This window comes from Syngnathoides biaculeatus, chromosome 13, assembly GCF_019802595.1.
Source record: "Syngnathoides biaculeatus isolate LvHL_M chromosome 13, ASM1980259v1, whole genome shotgun sequence".
Classification (NCBI taxonomy): Eukaryota; Metazoa; Chordata; class Actinopteri; order Syngnathiformes; family Syngnathidae; genus Syngnathoides; species Syngnathoides biaculeatus.
The window spans coordinates 17,737,419-17,760,100 of record NC_084652.1 but is presented as its reverse complement, the minus strand read 5'-3'; the positions used below and the strand labels follow the sequence as shown (position 1 = coordinate 17,760,100).

Below are 22,682 nucleotides of genomic sequence, written 5' to 3'. Positions count from 1 at the left end.
TATTGCCACCCCCAGTTGAGTTTTTATCGAACATAGCACAAAAGAAATAGATTTACATGTGTATTTAAAACAACCACACAACATTTTCCTTTGCTAGCTAAATACTAACACAAAATGGGATATACCAAAGACATGTTAATTTGGAAAAAAAAAAGATTTTTTTATTCTTCATTTTCTTCAAATGTCCTGCTCTAGAGAAATTCATCGAGAACGTGTTAAAGAACATCGGCAGGCAGCACCTGGACGTGGACAACCTGACGCCCCATGACATGGATCAGCTGTCCAACTTCATCGTGGACGCCCTACAAGTGGTAGACAAGGACCGGACAGCGGATCAGCAACGCGTCCGATCCGGATCGAGACACTTGGGTGGTGAGCCGAGTGCTGGGAAGGCAGAAGAAAGGAAGGAGGCTGCCAGGGATGAGGAGAAGATGACAGAGGAAGCTCCAATTTTGAAGATGACCTCTTCTGGTCCACCTGAAGGTACCACCACTCAAGAAAGACAACTGTCAATCACAAATGACGTTAATGTTGAGAGATGACTGAAATTAGTGATAATAAAGTAAGTGTTGGAATTATTCTCTACTAACAGAGGTCCAATCACTGACTAATGATGACAAAGTGAAGGACAAGGTGAGTCCACCAGACATTTCATCTACTAATGTTTTTTGACTATAAGAATGTTAATTAATTTGTCGGATGGGTGGGCAAGTTGTGCATTTGGGCCTATACCCCCGTTATTTTGTCCAGGCTATCGGGTAGTCATGAATTGCTTTTGATAATACCACTGACACTTAAGCCATTAAAATCAGCAAAAATGTTCCTTGCCAGTAGCTGGTGCTATACTGCAGCAGTTTTATACGTTTACAAATCATCTTCTGAGCTGGGAAGAAATAAAAAAGCTCTTAACAATTATGTCATTTTGTTGTTATTAGAGACATTTTGTGTATCAACAGTGCTATTGATATCCATACTCCATATGAGTGAATACTCATACTGTCGTTGGTCTCAAAGAAGTGGTATCAAACATCCCTAATTTGTTTATTGATTAGTGAATTGTCACATGCCTACTTTATAGAAACATACCTCATTTGGTCATCTTAGCTGCCTAAAGCTAAATGTTTCCACAAACTAGAAGTGTGCTTCAGTCCTGCTCGCTTGCTAAAGCTAATGCAGTACTTTGGTTTTGAGACGTACGCTGCAATAATGCTAGCTGGTTAAAGCTAACAGTAGATGTAAAATAGGTTTGCTAGCTTAGATGAATACTACCAGTATATCTAATAATATTTTTGACGCACATTGTGTTGGATTTTTATGTAAAGCCAAAAAAAAAAAAGTGCTGCAGAAATAAAATCAGGAATAAAATTTGATTGATTACTGTAAAAAAACAAACAAACAAAAAAAAAAAAAAGTGCTCTGCAATCATGCTGACTAGCTAAATCTAATAGTGTATTTAAAATAGTGGCACATCGCTTTGTACTAGGTCGCCAAAGATAACTTGGTCAAAAAGAGGCGCTCTGTGGTAGTGCCAATTGAGTAAAAGTACAGTAATGCTAAAAGGGTAAGAAAAATGAAGCTGCATGACCGTTGTAGTAGCTCGCTAAAGTTGACAATGTATGTAAAACAAATGAAGACGATCTATGCTTGTGCTAGTTGACTAAGGCTAATGGGGTATGTACAGTCAAAACATTTTGGTACAGTTACTTAAAATAAGCACTGGTATACTATTATTGTCCCAGCAGGCTAAAGCTAACACTGATAGTGTATGAGAAATAAAGGCACTCTGGTGTTGTGCTAACTGGCTAAAGCTAACACTGTATGCAATTAAAAGCGTTTTTCAGACCGAATTTTGCTTCCAGACTGGTGGGGAAGACGTATTCAGCAAACTTCTGGCCTACTTGGACCAAAGAGGCTCTCCCTCCACAGCTTCTCCTCCTCCTCGGCGTCCGTTGGGGCTTGAGAATGTCCGCAGCCGCACCAGGGAGACGGGTGTGTCAGTGCAAAAGAAGGATGCCACACAGTCGGTGGAGGAAATGTCTGAGGTAGAAGGCTGGGTGAAGGAGGTGGCCCCCCGACCGGCTCCTGTCAAATACCAAGAAACGCGGCACAAGATACCAGACGAAATCCAGTTGGATGTCAAGACCGACGGGAAGGACGTGGACAACGACTTTGGCTATGTCATCACAGACACAGAGTGAGTCTGTGCAACCCTTACCAGTTCAACATGAATAGCCAAAATCAGTGATTTATTCATGCCCTCTGCCCAAATTTTTCGAATTGCCTTTAATGGTAGTTTACACACTAGATTTAAAGTCATCCATTGCCATGTCGCAGTTGGCTTTTTGTAGCTGTCACTGAGTTTTAAATCATGCCTGTGAATATAACTTTGTCTCCTTGATTTAAAAAAAAAAAAAAAAAAAAAAAAAAAGTTCAATGAGCACCAGTAGGTATGTTTATCAGCCAGTAGTTTTAGTTGTGTTCTACAGAAGGTCTCGTTAAAATGTTGAGGATGTGACAATTCTAATTGTGTTCTTTTGCTTCATCATCTTCCTTCTTTGCAGTCTACAAACAGACCAAGGTTTGCATCTGATGGAAATCCTGGCTCACATGGCCAAAATCCAAATCACCGACTTTGCAGTGTTGTCGTACGTATTATATTTTTTCCTTCCTTCCTTCCTTCCTTCCTTCCTTCCTTCTTCCTTCCTTCCTTTCTGATTCAGAAATTCAAAGAGGACAGATTGCCTGGATTAGATATCCAAGTCGATTCTAGGTTATTTACTTCTGAAAACATGAGTCAAATTTAGTGAAATTGGAACATTACATTGGTGCTTATTTACAAAATAGCCCCTCTGCACCCAAGGTTCTAGAGCAGACATATGGCCCCCAGGCCAAAACCAGCACACTAGGGTGGACAATCTATCCTCCAGGAAGGAATTTAAAGTGGAAAAAATACAAATTGACATTGTTGTGGTGGGTGGGGACTATTTATTAATTTGATGCTACTGTAAAAAATGGAGTGGTTATCATTCATAGGTCTTCATGATTTGATTCAATTTTAATGTGAAATACTATAATTTAAAGTTCCAAATGCCTGTGACTTATAAGTTTTGTGCCTTAAAATACAATCACTGTGATCAGTTATAATTCCAAAGATCAGTTTAAACTTGAAACTGTGTAAGTCTCAGGATGCACATGTCTGGAAACAATGAGTTCGAGCCCTGGAACAATGAGTCCCTACAATTTATCATCACGGAGTACAGATACAGTAATCCTCTGCCATATTCCCACTGTATTTCAGATTTTTATTTGTACAATTTGTACAGTAATTTTTTCATTTGTTGTTCTTGCTCTCTGTCATATTATAAGGGTTGCGTCAGGAAGGGCATCCGGCGTAAAAATTGTGCCAAACATATATGCGTTCATCTGAGATGACACGCTGTGGCGACCCCGAAAGGGACAAGCCGAAAGAAACACACACACACACTTATCAATAATCAATCCTCTCCATGAAAATTGCACTTAAACAAATAATGAAACATTTGGCACATAAGTATAACCTCATTGACCTACTAAGGAGGCCCCAAAATGCTTTAAATCCTGCCAAATCTGAATGAATTAAAAACCATGTCTGTACTTGAAAGCATTTGAACTTCAAATCAAACGGCATACATTTTAATATCACTACTATTTTTTTGTCTTTAGTTTTGTTTAGTGCATTAATGTTATACTATGTACTGCATAATTTCTGGTGCATCTTGGGTTTTGAAAAGATATTTAATTCTCATTAAGGTTTTACCCAGTTCAATGAAGGATAAGTAAAATGTAAAATAAGGCCTGCCCTCATGGTGCTTTGTCTGGGATATGACACCGTTGCCTGCCAATCAAATGAGGATGAAAATGAGTTCGCTGGCGTCAACTACTGCCTGAATATTGATAACGTGTGTCCCACTTATGGTTTGTTACCAGTTGACTGTGTGTGTGTGCGTGTGCGCGTGAGTGCGTCCGCGCCTAATGTGGGGAAAACGCACCGAGTGGTGACATTTCAAAGATGTCACTGCGGTCAAGTCAACATTGAGATGCGCCGTAGGGCAAATGTAGAGGTGGCGAAGGCTAAACAAGAGGCACATGACGACATGTACTCCAGGTTGGATATGAAAGAAGGAGAAAAGGATCTCTACAGGTTGGCCAGACAGAGGGATAGAGATGAGAAGGATGTGGAGCAAGTACAGGTGATTAAGCATAGCAATGGAAATATGTTGACTGGTGCCAGTCGTGTGCTAAGTAGATGAAAAGAGCACTTTGAGAAGTTAATAAATGAAGAAAATGGGAGAGAAGGTAGAGTAGAAGAGGTAAGTGTGAATGACCAGGACGTGCCATTGATTAGTAAGGGAGAAGTTAGAAAGGCACTGAACAGAATGGAAAGACCGTTGATCCCGATGACATACCAGTGGAGGTATGGAAGCAATTTGGTGAGGTGGCTGTGGAATTTTTGACCAACTTATTCAATAGAATACTAGCAGGAGAGAAGATGCCAGAAGAATGCAGGAAAAGTGTGCTAGTCCCCATTTTTAAGAACAAAGATGATGTTCAGAACTGTGGGAACTACCGAGGAATAAATGTGATGAGCCACACAATATGTGAAAGAGTAGTGGAGGCTAGACTCAGGACAGAAGTAAGTATCTGCAAGTAAAAGTCTGGTTTCATGCCTACAAAGAGTACCACAGATGCATTATTTGCCTTGAGGATGCTTGTGGAAAAGTACAGAGAAGGTCAGAAGGAGCTATATTGTATCTTTGGAGACCTAGAGAAAGCCTGTGACAGAGTACCAAGAGAGGAACTTTGGTACTGCACGCGCAAGTCTGGTGTGGCGGAGAAATATGTTAAAATAATACAGGACATGTATGAGGGCAGCAGAACAGCGGTGAGATGTGCCCTAGGTGTGTCAGAAGAATTTAAGGTGGAGGTGGGACTGCATAAGGGTTCTACGCTGAGCCCTTTCTGTTTGGGATAGTGATGGATAGGCTGACAGACGAGGTTAGACTGGAATCTTCTTGGACCATGATATTTGCAGATGATATTGTGATCTGCAGTGGGAGCAGGGGGAGGAACTATTAGAAAGATGGAGGTAGGCACTGGAAAGGAGATGAATGAAGATTAGCCGAAGTAAAACAGAATATATGTGCATGAAGGAGAGGGGCGCAGGAGGAAGAGTGAAGTTCTAGGGAGAAGAGATAGCGAGGTTGGACGACTTGAAATACTTGGGCTCAACAATACAGAGCAATGGTGAGTGTGGTAAGGAAGTAAAGAAATGGGTCCAAGCGAGATGGAACAGTTGGCGCAAGGTGTCTAATGTTCTATCAGAGGGAGGAGGAGCCGCCAAATCGCGTTGCGTTCTACCGTGAAATGCGGGCGGAGATAGAGCGGCAGAGCGCCGAATTGGCGGCTCTCACGGCCCAGGTCCGGCAAGGATTGGCGAACCAGGCGAGCTATGCTGACGTCACAACTGCGACGGACTCGCTGCTAACGCAGGTTCACGTGGCAGTTGGAACTGACCCGCTCCCGAGACACGCCCACGTAGCAGTTTCGACTGACTCTCCGCCTACTCAAGTTCACGTTGCCGTGGAAACCGACCCGCCCTCTTGCCAAGTGCACGCCGCAGTGGGAACGGACTCGCCACCTTGCCAAGTGCACGTCGCAATGGGAACGGACTCGCCACCTTGCCAAGTGCACGTCGCAATGGGAATGGACTCGCCACCTTGCCAAGCGCACGTAGCTGTGGAAACTGACCCACCTCCTCGCCATTCCCACGTCGAGGTTTTGGCTGTTCCGAGCAGAGCTCACGCGGCAGTTGGAACTGACCCGCTCCCGAGACACACCCACGTGTCAGTTTCGACTGACTCTCTGCCGACGCTCGTTCACGTTGCCCTGGAAACGGATTCGCCACCACGCCACGCCCACGTTGCTGTTTCAACGAATGCACTGCAAGCTCACGTGGCAGTGGGGACCGATCCGATGCTGCCTCACGTTGCTGTCCAGGAGGTGGGGACGTCTCCACAGCCGCTTCTTGTCCGTGCCCTGGAGTACCAGTGGTCACTCCCCGTTCCTGCTCCGACGGCGACGGGCAAGTCCATATGTTCCCGTCCAGGAGGTGGCGAGGGTGCCACCACCTTCTCAAGTTCCTGTCCAGGGGGAGGTGGCGATGGTGTTGCTGCATTCTCACGTTGCTGTCCAGGAGGAGGTGGCGGCGATGGTTTCGCTGCATTCTCACGTTGCTGTCCAGGAGGAGGTGGGGAGTTCTGTGGAGCCACTCCGGAGCTGGAGAGACTTCGGGATGGCTGTGATGGTAATGGTGGCGGTCATGGCTCTGGTCCTTCTTTCCATCATCCTATTCGCTCCAGATGGCTCCCAGCCGCTTCATGACCTGGCCTCGTTGGTGACCAATCCACGGCTGCCTACTGACCAAGCCTCGGTGGCGACCAATCCCTGGTCGTCTTGCAACCACGGCGTGGGAGGTTCTCGCCCGGAGCAGTGGCCTGCCTCGTTCTGGTTCCTGCTTCGTCGTTTGGTTCCTCACAGAAGTCGTCCGCCCGAATCACCCCGTGGGGACCCTGGTGCTTGGCGTCCGGGTCGTCCTCCTGACCTGTCCACCCGGACGCCTCACGTTTGGTGGCCTGGATGGCCACCAGACTGGGGTTCAGGGGACGCTGAGACATCAAACGGGAGCCGTGTTGCAAAATAGTCTTAAGAAATCTTCGGTTGTTTTGTAAAACGTTGACAAAATTTTGATTTATTTCATATTCAAACAAAGGCAAACATGTTTTGTTGATTATTATATCTGGTATGGTAGGATTTTCATCGTCATACCCTTGTAACAACAAATTAGGCTTTATTTGGCTTGTGAACTTTTGAGTTTGATACCTGTGTATCTAGAGCAAAATAACTGCTTTCATGTTAAAGCCAAAAAGTGTGCAGAGCTGCAGGATAACCACAAATTAGTGTGTGTGTGTGTGGGGGGGGGGGGGGTAATTTGGCCAGAAAAAAAAATCGGTGGCCCCCCAAGAAAAGATTTATGGATTAAATTGATTGATCGCCCAGCCTTATAAGCTTGTATGTCACAATCTGTGGAGACTTTTTCTCGGCTTCATTTCATTTATTTTCTTTCTACCGTATTTTGTACTGTGTATCAGAGGCGACCCTAGCGTCACCATCTTCCTGTCGGTTGCAGCAAAGTGCCTGCAACATTTGACCCAAACATCCATTTCACGCCCACACTATGACTCACACACTATTTCCTAGAACATTTGGTATGATCCAATCTTGATGATGACATCACTGTGACTGAGGTTAGCGCATCAGATTCTCTGAGCTACATTAACTCACAGGTGAGTTGAGGTGATGTAACGTCTACATGGGATGAGGGGTCATGTCACACAGGTGACAGCAAAGGGGTGGGGGGGGGGGACATTGGGCAGAATCTCAGATAAGCACTTTTGGGATGTTGATGGCCAAGGTGATGCTGATTACAGACTTGAGAGAGACAGAGTTAGGGACAAGACGCAAAGTGCCACCCGAGCTCCAACGGAGGAACTGCAGGGCACAGGTCATGACTTTGGCTCTCTCTAAAGATGATAAAGGGATTGTACGATTAAAGTCATTTTTCTTTATTGAAGAACTCTGCAAAGGTTAAGTGGTAGACAGTGTTCTCCCGTTATTCACTGGCATTGTGTTCCTTACACCCTCGTGAATAACAAAAATCCGCAAATAATGGATGCAGTTTTGATACACACTTGTTACACCATCAACATGCATACCGGCACGTGTTTTAGTGTGTATGTAAACTACCATATGATGGCGCTCATTGGTGAGTGAGTGAGGAACAATTGTATTTCACGTCGAAGCAGAAGTAGCTTACATTGCCCGTGTAGGCAGGTAATTACTCACGGTGTCACATCGAAACTAAAATGATCACACCACAGCAAACAGAATAGCATAACTAGCAAATAATAAAACAAATAAAATAATGACCCTTGAAATAGTTGCCACGAAACATGCATGCACTTTAAACGCTATTTAACACCTAGCATGCTTTGCAGCACTCAGGACCCCATACTGCCACGAAGCATGATGGGAGCATTATTTGTTGCAAACAATGAGTGGCCCCACGCCCAGCCAAAGAGTCCCAGGGTTGTGTGCCTGCGAATACATGCAAGTGAATTGAAACCGCACGCCTCTGAGGCTGTAACGTTTTTGAAATTTACATACCAACCTTTCCTTGCCAAAAAGTCTCGTCCTCCAGGGGATTATTGCGCAGTCAACAGTGTAGACGAAAATGGCGGAAAGGAAGGACAAAGGAGAGGATGGAATGGAAGTTGCTGGGTGAAACTTTGATGATGCTCACGAGATAGATCCACACATCCTCTCATTGGTCGATGCTGCGCCGGGGACCAATCACGAGCCTTGTATCAGAACACCTTCCTGCAATATGCCAATATGGCTGTATTTTTACAAGGTTCCTTTTCCAAAGAGGGGGGTGATTGGGGGGGGTGCAAAGCGCTGAAGCCGCAAAAAGTGAAGCATGAACTAGCAAGGGAACCCTGTAGTTGACCACGATTCACATATTAATAATACTCCCAAATTATTTAATAATGACTTATATACAGTGGCTACGCAGTGATTCCCAGCACTGTCACAGACCTGAAATACCAAAAAGTATGTTTATAATGCAGAACATTGCGATCCATCAATTGGACGTGAGTGATTTTCCTTCATGGCGTTTGCCTCGGCTTCAATATGGAGGACGTCATTCACATGATGAATCTTTGTGCTGCTTTGCTCCCAGTGCACATAATATTTAAAAATTTCCCCTTTTTTTGATGCTTTCATATGTATTGGTTTGCAATTCAATATGTCATGAAGCATCATTGGCTGTTTCCATGGACATGAGTTACATTTTGCCGTGATAGCTAATTAGCTACATTAAAAAAAATGCTTAAAATAAAACTTGTACCACAAAGTATTTAGAAAATCTGCTTTAACCAATATATATTTTTTCTGTGGGTTTAATTGTATGGTTTCATTATGAAGGAACATGTAAAAAAGGAAAGTGTGAAACAAAAGAAGTTTTGTAAGAACAGTGTTAATGAAGTAAGTGTTCCAGAGAAAGGTCAAGTGTGGTGAGTGTGTACGATGATAATGATGAACAGCTTGTGTGCTCTTCCAACTGAGCACACCATTGCAGTCCATGAAGCTGGCAAACTTGTTGGCAAACCGGCCAGAACACTGGATGCATTTCTGGCATCTGGGAGGACCCGGCTCCTTTCAACGCCACACCACTCGTATTTCATTGCCGGCCGGTGCAGCCAACGTTGCTCTCGCCACAAAAGCATCCTAGGCGGGCGCGGCAATCCATCTCGCCGCGGGCTCCATTTTAGCGGGAATTACTGCGATAGGAGGAAAAGGTTAATCGAATTGGGCGGCCGACCACACGCACGCTTTTGGCGCCGCCTCATTTATTTGGGTAGAGCACAACTCTCCAAGAAAAAAAAGCAAAAGTAATGGCTTGCCACAGACGAACTGTACATGAGACGTATCCCAAAATAAGATTTTTTTTTTTTTTTGAGCGTTGAAAAATCAATCGGGATAATTGATCTATGACTATATTGAGTTACGAGTTTTCCCACGGAACAAATTAAACAAGCAAAGCAAAGCAAAACGGTGGACAGTGCCACAAATACCAGTTGAAAGTGGAACTCTAAAAAGTATGACAAAAAAGATGAGTAAAGGAAGTGCTGTACACAAAATGAATATACTAAGTTTGTACATTGATGACATTTTTTGAGCTAGGGTTAGGCATGAGGCAATTTACAACTTCACCACTAGGTGCAGCAGCTGCACTCATAATTGTGATAATTGGACAAAGGGTACAAAAATCTGATTTACAAATTTGATGGATTTGTCTGCCCTTTGCTTTGTAGAAGAAGCAAATGACAATGACATTCTTTCAGTCATAAAAATCAAATTTTAGTTGTAATTGTGTGTTTTTTGTATGTGTTTGTTATTCTGCAGGGTAGTGAGCCCAGCAGTGACGTTCAAATTGAGACCCAACCGGCAGAATGTCAGCACGGCGGATTTGGCTCGAGTGGCAGGTAAGTCACATTTGCTTTTAGAATCTTCACTTGTGAGTCATCTGTGTGTGTGAAATCTAAAGAAAACTACTTTTGGGAAACTATGACCAATTAAAATAAATAAATAAACAAACAAACAAATACATTTCAGCAATGATTTTCAAGTACTTTAGAATATTATGATGAGTACTGTTTGTACTGTAAATATAATGGACGATATTGAGCCCAGATGTACAGGAATATTTTGTTTAATGTATAAATGAGTTCAAAAAGCTACATCTGAGGCCCCGTAAGCTCAGTGGTTAGAGCACTGGTTTGGTAAACCAGGGGTTGTGGGTTCATATCCCACTGGTGGCTCCACTCCCTGAGAAGGGCTGCGTCAGGAATGGCATCCGGCGTAGAAATTGTGCCAAACATATATGTGCGTTCATCTGAGATGACACGCTGTGGCGACCCCGAAAGGGACAAGCCGAAAGAAGAACAACAAAAAGCTACATCTAGAGATCATTCAGTATGTCTTGTAAACTGCATAGATGTAATTGATTTGTAATAATGTATTAATAAATGAATATTAAAGCAGGAATATTATGACGATAGTCTAATAACATGGTAATCCCGTAATGAATGGATAGGATAAACAGTTTGGATGACTGTAATAATTTAACAATGTGATAACATGATGAATTCAAAAGAACGTCACAATGCAATGATCATATAAATATGTAATAATAGTTTAATAGTAATGTAAAAAAATAATAATCCCAATTATTTTGTAATATAATGATTAATCAGAAAACAATAACAATTTACTAATCTATTTGGGCAGCGCAGTGACTGACTGATTAGAGTATCTGTCTCACAGTTCTGAGGACTGGGGTTCGATTCCAGGACCAGCCTGTGTGGAGTTTGCATGTTCTCCACGTGCCTGCATGGGTTTCCTCCCACATCCCAAAAACATGCATTCATTGGAGACTCTAAATTGCCCCCCATGTGTGATTGTCAGTGCGAATGGTTTGTTTTTCTGTGCCCTACGATTAGCTGGAAAATGTCATGCTCCTGGCTTCCTGCCCAGGCTGGGCTTGGCCAGCCAATTAGTCAGAGCACACCTGCACCGTGTTACAGTTGATGACGCCCAGTATATATAGGACTTGGGGGACGACTTGTCCTCCGCTAGATCGTCGTCCTTGATGCCTCGTTCCCGCACGCCTGTTTGCCCGACTTCTGCTCTCCGTGCACCGACCCACGCCTGTCCACTGACCACCCTCGTAAGCCTGCCGTACTATTACTTCTGATTGTTTGGACTGTCTGCCTGATCTCAGACCTTGCACCGAATAAAGGTTTCCTCTGTACTGTCTGCTCTCTCTGGGGTCGTGCATTTGGGTCCACCCTCGAGCCCCGTTTCGTGACAGAACGATCTAGCCAAAACATGGACCCAGCCGACTCCGAAGCCATCCGCCGTGCGCTGCAAGTTCAGGGCAAACGCCTGGTCGAGCAAGAGGCTGCTCTCCAGGAAACCAACAAGAAGCTCCATGAGATCTGCACCCGGCTGGAGCTGTGGCTAACCTCCCAGGCTAGCGTGGTTGCCACGCCAATGGTGGCCACTCCACCGGTACCACCGTTTCCGCCTGCACCGTTCTCCATGGAGCTCCCCTTTAGTGGCGTTACCCCGCTCTCCCGACCGGAACGATTCTCAGGCGACTTGGGGAACGTCAAGCCTTTTCTCGTTCAGTGCGATCTCCATTTTGAACTGCAAGCGGCCGCTTTTCCCACGGACCGTTCTCGTATTGCCTTCGTCATCTCCCACATGACGAGGAGGGCGGAGGCGTGGGCCACTGCCGAGTGGAGTCGTAACTCGGAGATCTGCCGTTCATGGACGAGGTTCGTCTGCGTGCTCACCCAGGTTTTCCAGTACGCGGCTCCGGAACGCCAGGCGGCGTCCTCGCTCATGACGATTCGTCAAGGATGTCACTACGTCTCCGACTGCGCCATTGAGTTGAGTGGAAGACTGCGTTCAACACCCCCACAGGGCACTATGAGTATCTTGTGATGCCTTTTGGACTGACAAACGCCCCGGCCGTCTTTCAAAACTTCATTAACGACGTGCTTCGGGAGTTTCTGAATAGATCTGTCTTAGTATACCTGGATGAAATTCTCATCTTTTTGGCAGACCTAACCTCTCACATTCAACAAGTCAGAGAGGTGCTCCGGCGTCTCTGCAGCACCAATTGTACGTGAATACGGAGAAGTGTGAGTTCCATCGGGCATCTGTGTCCTTCCTGGGCTTCGTCCTGGCTGAGGGAGAGATACGGATGGACCCCGGGAGGGTCGACCCAGTGCTGCGGTGGCCTACCCCCGCCAACAGGAGGGACGTACAGAGGTTTTTGGGATTTACCAATTTCTATAGGAAGTTCATAAGGAACTTCAGTTCCGTGGCCGCTCCTCTGCATGCGCTCACCTCGCCACACACCACCTTCGCGTGGTCCGGGACTTGCCAGGAGGCCTTCGGCAGGCTAAAGACAAGTTTCACTACTGCGCCCGTTCTCATTGTTCCGGACCCAGATAACCAGTTTGTGGTGGAGGTGGATGCATCTAATTCAGGAATCTGAGCAGTCTTGTCGCAGAGGAGTCCCAGGGACGGAAGGATCCACCCGTGTGCGTTCCTGTCTAGGAAGCTGACCCCGGCAGAGAGGAACTAGGACGTGGGAGATCGGGAACTGCTGGCAGTCAAGAACGCGTTGGAGGAGTGGCGGCACTGGCTAGAGGGCTCGCAAGTACCGTTTTTTGTCTTCACGGACCACAAGAACCTTGAATACCTGAAGTCTGCGAAGAGGTTGAACGCCCGTCAGGCCAGGTGGGCCCTGTTTTTCACCCGCTTCCGCTTTACGGTGTCCTTCCGCCCAGCCTCCAAGAACGGCAAGCTGGATGCACTCTCGCGGATCCACGAGGGAGGACGCACGGATTCAGAAGGCGCTACTATCCTGCCAGCGGCGTGCTTCGTGTCCGGCTTCACCTGGGTGGTCGAGTCGCGGGTGAAGGAGGCCCTGGGAGAGACGCCACCGTCCGCGGATTGTCCGTCGGGCCGCCTTTTCGTCATTCCATCTCTGCGGGGAGACGTCATCAACTGGGCCCATACCAACAAGACGGTCTGCCACCCGGGTATGGCGAAGACGCGTCCAGTGGCCGAACAAAGGTTCTGGTGGCCTAACCTCAGCAAGGACGTAAGGGAGTTAGTCAACGCCTGCCCGGTGTGTGCCGCCAATAAGACTTCCCGCCTACGGCCTGTTGGTGAGTTGCGACCCCTGTCCACCCCCTTTCGTCTGTGGTCACACATCGCGCTGGACTTCGTCACCGGCCTGCCGCCTTCCCAAGGGAACACAGTGGTGCTGTCCGTAGTGGACCGTTTCTCCAAGATGGTCCACTTCGTGCCGCTTCCGAAGATCCCGTCGGCCAAGCAGACAGCCCAGCTGGTGTTAGATGAGGTCGTCCGTTACCACGGGCTACCCCAGGACATCGTTTCGGACAGGGGTCCGCAATTCAGCGCCCGTTTCTGGAAGGAGTTCTGCAACCTCATCGGGGCTTCAGCTAGTCGGACATCCGGTCATCACCCAGAGTCTAATGGCCAGACTGAGAGGATAAATCAGGAATTAGAGACCGGTCTTCGATGTCTGGCATCCAGGGACCAGACCACGTGGAGCCAGCACATCAAGTGGGTGGAGTATGCCCACATTTCTCTACCCTCCGCCTCAACAGGTATGGCTCCACTCCATGTCGTGCATGGCTATCGTCCGTCCCTGTTTCCTCTCCACTGGCCACAGACTCCGCGGTCCCGTCGGCCCTGGCCGTGGTACGACACTGCAAACGGACCTGGGAAGCAGCTCGGAGGACACTGCTGCGTATGAGGAGCGCCTACAAGGCCGGAGCGGACCGCAAGAGAAGGGCCGCACCAGAGCTCAGAGTGGGACAGCGAGTGTGGCTCTCCACCAAAGATCTCCCGCTGCGGACGGAATCGCGCAAACTTGCTCCCAGGTTCCTTGGCCCGTTCCTGATTTCCAAGATCATTAACCCGGTCGCCGTCTCGCTCAAACTGCCCAGGTCGATGAGGGTGCACCCTACGTTCCACGTCAGCAGACTTCGCCCGAATCGCACTTCGTCGCTGGCTCCTCCGGTCAAGCCCCCCCCCGCCCACCCGCATGGTCGACGGTGGGCCGGTGTATACTGTGCGCCGGTTGCTTTCTTCCCGCCGCAGAGGAAGGGGGGTCCAGTACCTGGTGGACTGGGAGGGATATGACCCGGAGGAGCGCTCCTGGATCCCCTCCCGCTTCGTCGTGGACCGCTCCCTCATCAGGGACTTTCACGTGGCTCACCCTGATGCTCCTGGGCCGTCCAGAGCTGGCCGTTGGGGGGGGGGGGGGTACTGTCATGCTCCTGGCTTCCTGCCCAGGCTGGGCTTGGCCAGCCAATTAGTCAGAGCACACCTGCACCGTGTTACAGTTGATGACGCCCAGTATATATAGGACTTGGGGGACGACTTGTCCTCCGCTAGATCGTCGTCCTTGATGCCTCGTTCCCGCACGCCTGTTTGCCCGACTTCTGCTCTCCGTGCACCGACCCACGCCTGTCCACTGACCACCCTCGTATGCCTGCCGTACTATTACTTCTGATTGTTTGGACTGTCTGCCTGATCTCAGACCTTGGACCGAATAAAGGTTTCCTCTGTACTGTCTGCTCTCTCTGGGGTCGTGCATTTGGGTCCATATATATATATATATATATATATATGCTGCATTACAAAGTGATGTTGACACCCGTATCGTGCCCTCGTGCCCCCGGTATTGTGGAATTCACGGGGATTAGGAATGGTACTGACCTTTTATCTGGGAGGATGACGTAAGGAACAAGGGGAGTGGGGGTGAAGTCCAACAGTGCGTCACGGCTGTGAGAACGGGCCCTTGAGGAGAGGCCAGAGGTCAGGGTCACAATAAGAAGCAGCTCAACTAGCACTTGAGGTGGGTGAGGTGCCCTCTGATCCGACAGCATCTGTTAGTACCAGACGATGTGGCCGTCAAAATCCCAAGATTTTTTGCCACAACTATCCAATTCCTGATTTTAATTGACCCCCCACCCCTTCACTCATAGAAAAAGCAAATGAAGATTTTATTCAGTTTTCAGGTTTGTAGGAGCATTCCATTTATTTTGTGTGTTTTGTACTTTAGAATAATATGACTCAACTAAAAGTAAAAAAGGCGGCACGGTGGATCAGCTGGTAAAGCGTTGGTCTTAGAGTTCTGAGGACCTAGGTTCAATCCCTGTCTCGCCTGTCTGGAGTTTGCATGTTCTCCCCGTGCCTGTGTGGGTTTTCTCCAGGTGCTCCGGTTTCCTCCCACGTCCCAAAAACATGCAACATTAATTGTAAACTCTAAATTGCCCCTAGGTGTGATTGTGCGTGCGACTGTTGTCTGTCTCCATGTGCCCTGCGATTGGCTGGCAACCTGTTCAGGGTGTACCCTACTTCCTGCCCTTTGACAGCTGGGATAGGCTCCAGCACTCCCCGTGACTCTCGTGAGGATAAGTGGCAAGGGAAATGGGTGGATGGATAAAAGTATAAAGTAGTCATTGAAAAGGTCCCTTGTAACAACACGTTTTCATTGGAAGTTTAAAAAAAATAATAAGACCAAGCGACAGCTTGTAACTTGAAAAACTTTTTTTTTTTCCTACTTCACTCAATTGGCATTGTATTTGAAGCTTTCTCTGAAGTCAACTCACTTGTGTGTGTCGGGGTGTTTGAGATCTCCTCTTTTGGGGTGTTGTCCTCTTCGCATCTCATCTTCCCTGGGCGGATTAGCATAGATGGGAAACTGACAGGCTGACCTTCAGCCCTGCAAAATCCCTCGTCAAAACGCCAAACGTAATTTAGGTGCAAGTAATGTGTTTCATCTCGCTCACTTTGGGTTCTCGCTGACACCTCCTCGTATTATGTATGTATGCAGAGAAAATGTATGAGCGTGTAATGCCATCAAATTGTTGTTTCCTGACCTTGTGCGGCGTTTGAAGGCGGCCAGTGTAGTAAAGGCATAATGGCCATAGTGTGGTGTCTTGAGTAATGAGTGACCCGATTTGAGTTTTTTGACATAAAAGCCTTTTTTTGGATACATTTTTGCTTTGACAAAAATCTGAGATACAAGTGCTGTATAGTGACAGTGACTCAACTCACTCCAGAACAAGCAACACTTTGGCTGGTAGTAGTGACTCATTTGTCCAAAAGATTTTCACATTTAAACACATGATTCTGCACTAAAGTCCACGATCTTATTGATGCCATAGACAGGCTAATGAATAATGTTTATAATGTTTTAAGCAACATATATTTAAACGCAAAATCTTCAGCAACACGTACACTGATAAAGTAACAGTATTCATTGGGGTATTTTCTTTATCCTCTGCAAAGAATTACTCATATTTCTGCTGCTTACTAAGGTAGTTAGGCCATCTCAATGAAGGAGGAGCCCTGAATTTTGGCAGTAAAATGGTTAATTATTTACATTACATATAATTGTTATTAGTGTGCAGCACGGTGGCGCAGCTGTAGAACGTTAACTTCACACTTCTAAGGACCAGGGTTCAATCCGTTCCTGCCTGTGTGGAGTTTGCATGTTCTCCCCGTACCTATGTGGGATTTGTCCGGGTCCTCCAGTTTCTTCCCACATCCCAAAAACATGCAAAATTAATTGGACACATTAATTGGAATCGGTGTGATTGTGAGTGCGACTGTTGTCTGTCTCCATGTGCCCTGCGATAGGCTGGCAACCAGTTCAGGGTGTACCCTGCCTCCTGCCCGTTGACAGCTGGGATCGGCTCCAGGTCTCAGGATAAGCGGCTAAGAAAATGGATGGAGGGATGTTATTACTGTACACTTTCCATCTATCCAGAGGAGAACATGCAAACTTCACATATTGGAGCCCGAATTTGAAACCAGGTCCTCAGAACTGTGAGGCAGATATGCTCACCAGTCCTGCACTGTGCCGCCTAATCGCCCCATTCATTTAAACAATATAATGAACATTATTGCAACATTAATGAATAACTTTATTAAAACCATAAAGATATGGATTGCAGGCACATTTGACAGTTTTACAATACTTTGTACTTTAGTATTTAAAGGTCAAGTGTCAAATGCATATAATATTATTCACTTCAATGTCTGTACGAAAAAATAAATATGAGCGGAGAGCGCGTCATCCATGCGCAAAGTTGCAGAAGTCTCATTTGGCATTCAAGTGGTAGCCATATTGGCTGCATCCTCTGTCCGTGATGTCACCCTGGGACATTCGCCATTGAAAATACGCTGTGCCATCTACGATGGGAGACGCTTGGACAACAGAGTTATTTGGATTTTCTTACACCCCTTCTGACACGGAAGCTCTTTTCGAAGAAGAGAACATCTCACAAACGAGAGAATATTACCCTTACGTTCCAAGCCATATTTAGATGATATGCGGATCACGGTCAAACTGCGTGCGGCCAAACCACCTCCCCGCACAATCCACCTCCGCACCGGCAATGAACAACAGTGCTCGTGGCCGTGAGCGACGGCGCCGCCCGCGAGCAGCGGCGACGGCACGGCCAAACCACCTCCCTGTCCAATCCACCTCCATGGCGGTGATAACGCCAGCCCGCGAGCGACGATGACGCCGCGGCCAAACCTACTCCCCGTCCGATCCACCTCCATGGCGGAGATGAGCCACCGCCGCCTGGTGCCGCAACGAGCTGCCGTGGTGGCACATCCAAACATTTAGCACCCCTGAGTTACGGATTACGTCCCCCTGAACAATTTATTTATTTATTTATTTATTTAGTAACTGTATACACACCTACGTGTCATTTGGAACCCACGAAGCTCTCGTCCTTTGCACCTGTGGAATCCATTTTTCACGAACTGGGTCTTTTGGAAAAGTATGAAGAGCGACTCCATCCTCCCGCATAATCGAGCAATATCCAGCAATACAACGACCCGGCATTTTGGGTAACACCAAGGAAGAGCCACTTTCCCACAGGTAAAACTAATAGAAACATATGAGCCTGACTGAGTGCACTACAGCTCTGTATATCACTTCCTGCTTCTTCTCAAAAACAAATCCCTCGAGAGGATTTTCATGGCAGGAGTTACAAAAAGCCATATACGTCAAAATCATGTTTTGTGGTGAAAAACTGGATGGGTCCATACCAGCTGACGTTTTTTTCATTATTAACATATTAAAAATCATGCATTTCTTGACAGTGGACCTTTTAGTTTATGGCAAGATAAAAACAAACATTTTCTGGCATTTTTATAAATTGAATGTTCTAATGCCATTATATTTGTCTCATGTTGTCTATTAAAAAAACATTACATATATATATATATATATATATATATTATATATATATATATTTTTTAAAGGGATGATTAATTTGGCCAGCATCTTAATTGGTCGGAGATTAAACACGTTCCATTTTAATGAATTTCTCAGTCTTCAACATTTACATTCAGTTTGTACAGAAGTGTCACTTTTTCGACATTTCCCATGTCAAATATGTGCTTTGGCTCAATAAAGGTTTTGGAATGTATGTCATAATGATCATCTCTCAGCCCCACTGTGAGAGTACGTTCTCAAGGTGCCTCTCGGCGCAATTTATTATTCATAATCTCATTTCAATCCCCTCGCCCGCTTCGGCCGTAATTGATAACTCAGCGGTGCTCTAATCCCAGCAGGAAGTGGTCAATCATTTACATTTTTCCCCCCACAGGGATTACAAGTGGAACTTGCTAATATTCTTCGTGGTAATGAAGCCGTGGCTGTGATTAGTTGTGGCTAATTAATTAGTCACGAGCTAGATTCGGATTCTGATTCAGATTTTTGTGTCTCCCTGTGACATCACTAAAGCAAAAATGTTGACATTTCGTGCCATCCTGATGAGCATGCCTTCGCGTTCTTAACCATCCTTGCTGGGCCTGATGAGATGAGGCGGTAGGGTGGACTGATTGGGCCCCTCTCCGGGGCGCCTGGCTTGATTACCTTTGCACTCACTGAGATCCTCCCCACCTCCCTCCCAGCAGCCTACACCAGCCGCCATCTCGTTTCTCAAGGCAACGAAAAGAACAAGATCCAAACATGATTCACTTTTAAGGATAAGATGCTAAATGCTACGATATGCTGCTACCATACCGCACATCAAAGGACTGTTCAATATGATCTGTTACCAGGATAAGACATGCTAATGGACAATAATACAGTGGTTCTCAGAATTTTACGCAAAGTACCACCTCAAAAATATTTGGCTCCCCAAATAGCACCGTGATGAACAGACTTAAAGTGTTCATCGAAAGTAGGGCAGGACATATAATGGATTTTTTTTTAGGCAGAAAAAAAATCCTTGTCACAGATTAACCATGTGATTAACTCTATTAATTTCACTATATATATATATATATATATATATATATATATATATATATATATTGTGTGTGTGTGTGTATAGACAGAACATTTTCAACTTTGGCTTGGGTGAACTTAAAGGAAATCTCCAAACAGTAAGCACCTATGAATAGTAAATTAGCAGGTCATTTAATAAATGTCTAGAGAGAAAAGTAACACCTGCAGGGCAGGCACAGATGTTGGAAAACCAACCGTGTACAATACCTCAGACTGTCACGAGCAACACTTGGCCACTGCCAAGAGCGGCATTGCCACACCACCTGTCAGCGCTCACAGCTGTTTCATATTGGGACTGTAATTAGACAGGCATTTAAGTTGGAGATTTTGTCACTGGCATTTGCCAGTTCGTTGCCTTACGTTAGTGAGTTGCATTCACTGCCTGTGGGACTCTCCGCTCTACGCGTAAGTTAGAGTAACCCTTGTCACAGCGATTCTGTGCCCTTTTGTTTGATCCTCTCCGTTGAGTTGTTAGTTTGCCCCATAGTCATTGGACCTTGCTGCATGTCTTTTGGACCCCGCCTAGCCTAGCGTTTCTGTACCTCTGCCTTGTTGGACTGCTGCACCATGTATGGCCCAGTTTCCATAATAAACTACATTGAACATCACGCCTCTGCCTCGATGTCCTGCATTTGGGTCCGCCCATACACCGTTGGTACATGACAAATGTGAGGCGGCCGACAAGCCTTTGCCAGTGCCTTGACAGGAACATGAGGTGGCTGACGAGCCTTCGCCACCGGCTGGACAGGAGCGTGGTTCACCTGCAAGTCTGTCGCTACCGCGATATGGGTGTAACACGGCAGCGGGTCAGTTGCCACCGCAATGTGGGCTTGGCTCGGTAGAAGATCGGTGGCTACCAAGGCATTGCTGTGGTTCACCGGGCAGTCTGTCGCCACTGTGACGTGGATGTGGAGTGGCAGCGGGTCAGTCGCCACGATGACGTGGACTTGGTCGGTAGCGTGTCAGCCGCTACCGTGACGTGGACGTGGACGTGGCGCGGCAGTGGCCAAGTCTTCCTCATGACACAGACGTGGTACTATGTCCAAAGTATATCCATATGCCAGTATACTGTATTATATTATATACCATAGGTGGAACGCTAATTGTTTTTGCAGTGTAGTGAAGAATTTTACATTTTAATTTTGAGATCAGCACAGGACATGTTTTAAAAATATGTAGCTTTGTTTCTTGTCTCTATTATGTTGTGTGTGTTCTTTTATTCTAATATATTGTTAGGTCATGATATGATTTGTTTTGATATGAAGTAATACGTTACATTTTAAGTTATCGGTGCGGTACCTGGAGCTTTTATCTGCTCAGGCACATTGTAATTTTTATGAACTTGAGATAGACTTCAAAACTTTATTGACAACAAATGATTACCTTTGAACGAGGTGAATTATTCCCTTCGCAAAGATTTCCTCCAGCAGTGTCTGTGTCAGCTTTACAGGACCAATTGGTCCCCGGCGCCCGCCACTCGCTTGTTTCATGTCCACCACACAAAAGCTCTTCAAAGGCTGGGAGTGACATTTAGTGCTCCCTGTGTTCAAAGAGTGGCCCTGCCTTTGCACTTCCTTCTTTTCTACATAATTCATCAAACCCTGCCTGCCAGCCCTGTCCCCGCTTTTAGATTGGCTGCTTCGGGGCAGTTTGCTCTTGTAATTTCTTTCTTTCTCTTTTACTAGTTGACAATCATCCATCCATTAACTTTTGAGAGAAAACCCTGGACTGGTTGTGATCGAGTGTAAGGCTCACAAACGACGGACAGGTTGACAGTTGACTTCAGAGCAAATGCAAAGAACAGTTGGACAATATGGTGTCTCTCATTGGCCCAGCATGTAGGTAACGTTGAAAATGGACCCAGGAATGCTGAAGCCCAGATTTGAACCCCGAGACTTCAAGCCAGATGTGCTAACCACTAGTTTCACTGTGTTCCCTTTACGAAACCAGAACCTTTTTTAATTAAAATTCAGTTAATATTACGGCAATTTGTGCCTTTTTATCTTGGCATGATAGTACTGTTGCCTTGACAACCACACCCTGTAGCGTGACCTGATTAGTAATGTTTTTGTCATGAATGTGTATCTTGGTTGTACTGTTATGATGACAACCAAATCCTGTAGTGTTTCATTTGATTAATTGCAGGAATTCTCAATGATTTGTGATAATTGTGTGCATCTGCATCTGTCTTTGTTGTTGTTTTTTTTTTTTTTAGGGTATTTGTGTGTCTGCGTGTGTATTGAGATGCAATCAGTTTTTCTAAACTATTGAAAATTCCCATGATTAACCATGACACAATACAAGATTTGGTTGTCAAGGTAACTGTGTCAGCACCAGACACTCATACCAGGTACTCGCACCAAGGTTCTGCACAGACAAACATACAAAATCACAGACACATTAATACATATTCAAAGTTATGCAAATAGACTCATACAAAGACAGACAAACTCGAATACACAAACAGACACACACAAAGACACATGCAGACACAGTTGTGTGTGCTTAGGTGTGTGTGTTAACACCTTGGCAGGAATAAGGAGGCGTTAAGTGTTGCATTAACACCTTGAAGTGTTAATAGCTTAAGGCCTCTTTTGACTCCCACGCTTACGTGGCCAACAACGCGCCCATTGCATCACATGACCGACGCATTGGCCTGCACGGCCCCTATGCGGTCAATTGACCCCTCCGTACAGGGCACTTAACCACGCCTCCCGAAGTGACGTCACGCCACGTGCGCTGACGTAAGACAAACAATTCATAAAAAATGGCGAATACAATACAATACAATACATTGTTAACTGAGACAGACGCCATGCTTCTGATTTCATTCAGTCATTCACACGTAGCAATGTTATGCTAGCGAAGAACGTCTCATTCATTTACACGAGACATGTATTAAAAATCAAATTTAGTCAAACACAGTCTGGTTAAGCTTCGGCCGTGAGCTAGCAAGAAAGCGACACGTTTGTGCAGTCCGATCATCGCTAAATATCGCTCAACAAAGAATAAGTGTGTCAATCGTTCACACGTAGCGGTGTTATGCTCGCGGAGAAAGTCTCATTCATTTATACGAGACGTGTATTAA

General features: G+C 46.0%; 1 protein-coding gene across 2 annotated transcripts in view; it reads left to right on the top strand.

The window, feature by feature from the left end:
• The window catches only part of LOC133511222 (receptor-type tyrosine-protein phosphatase N2-like), a 115,186-nt gene that overhangs the window by 13,814 nt on the left and 78,690 nt on the right, over positions 1–22,682 (top strand). For both annotated transcript variants that reach the window (XM_061839947.1, XM_061839946.1), the window contains exons 7-11: positions 196–483; positions 593–633; positions 1,860–2,194; positions 2,562–2,645; positions 10,066–10,145. In XM_061839947.1, the coding sequence (XP_061695931.1) occupies positions 196–483; positions 593–633; positions 1,860–2,194; positions 2,562–2,645; positions 10,066–10,145 (828 nt within the window). The remainder of the gene's footprint in view (positions 1–195; positions 484–592; positions 634–1,859; positions 2,195–2,561; positions 2,646–10,065; positions 10,146–22,682) is intronic.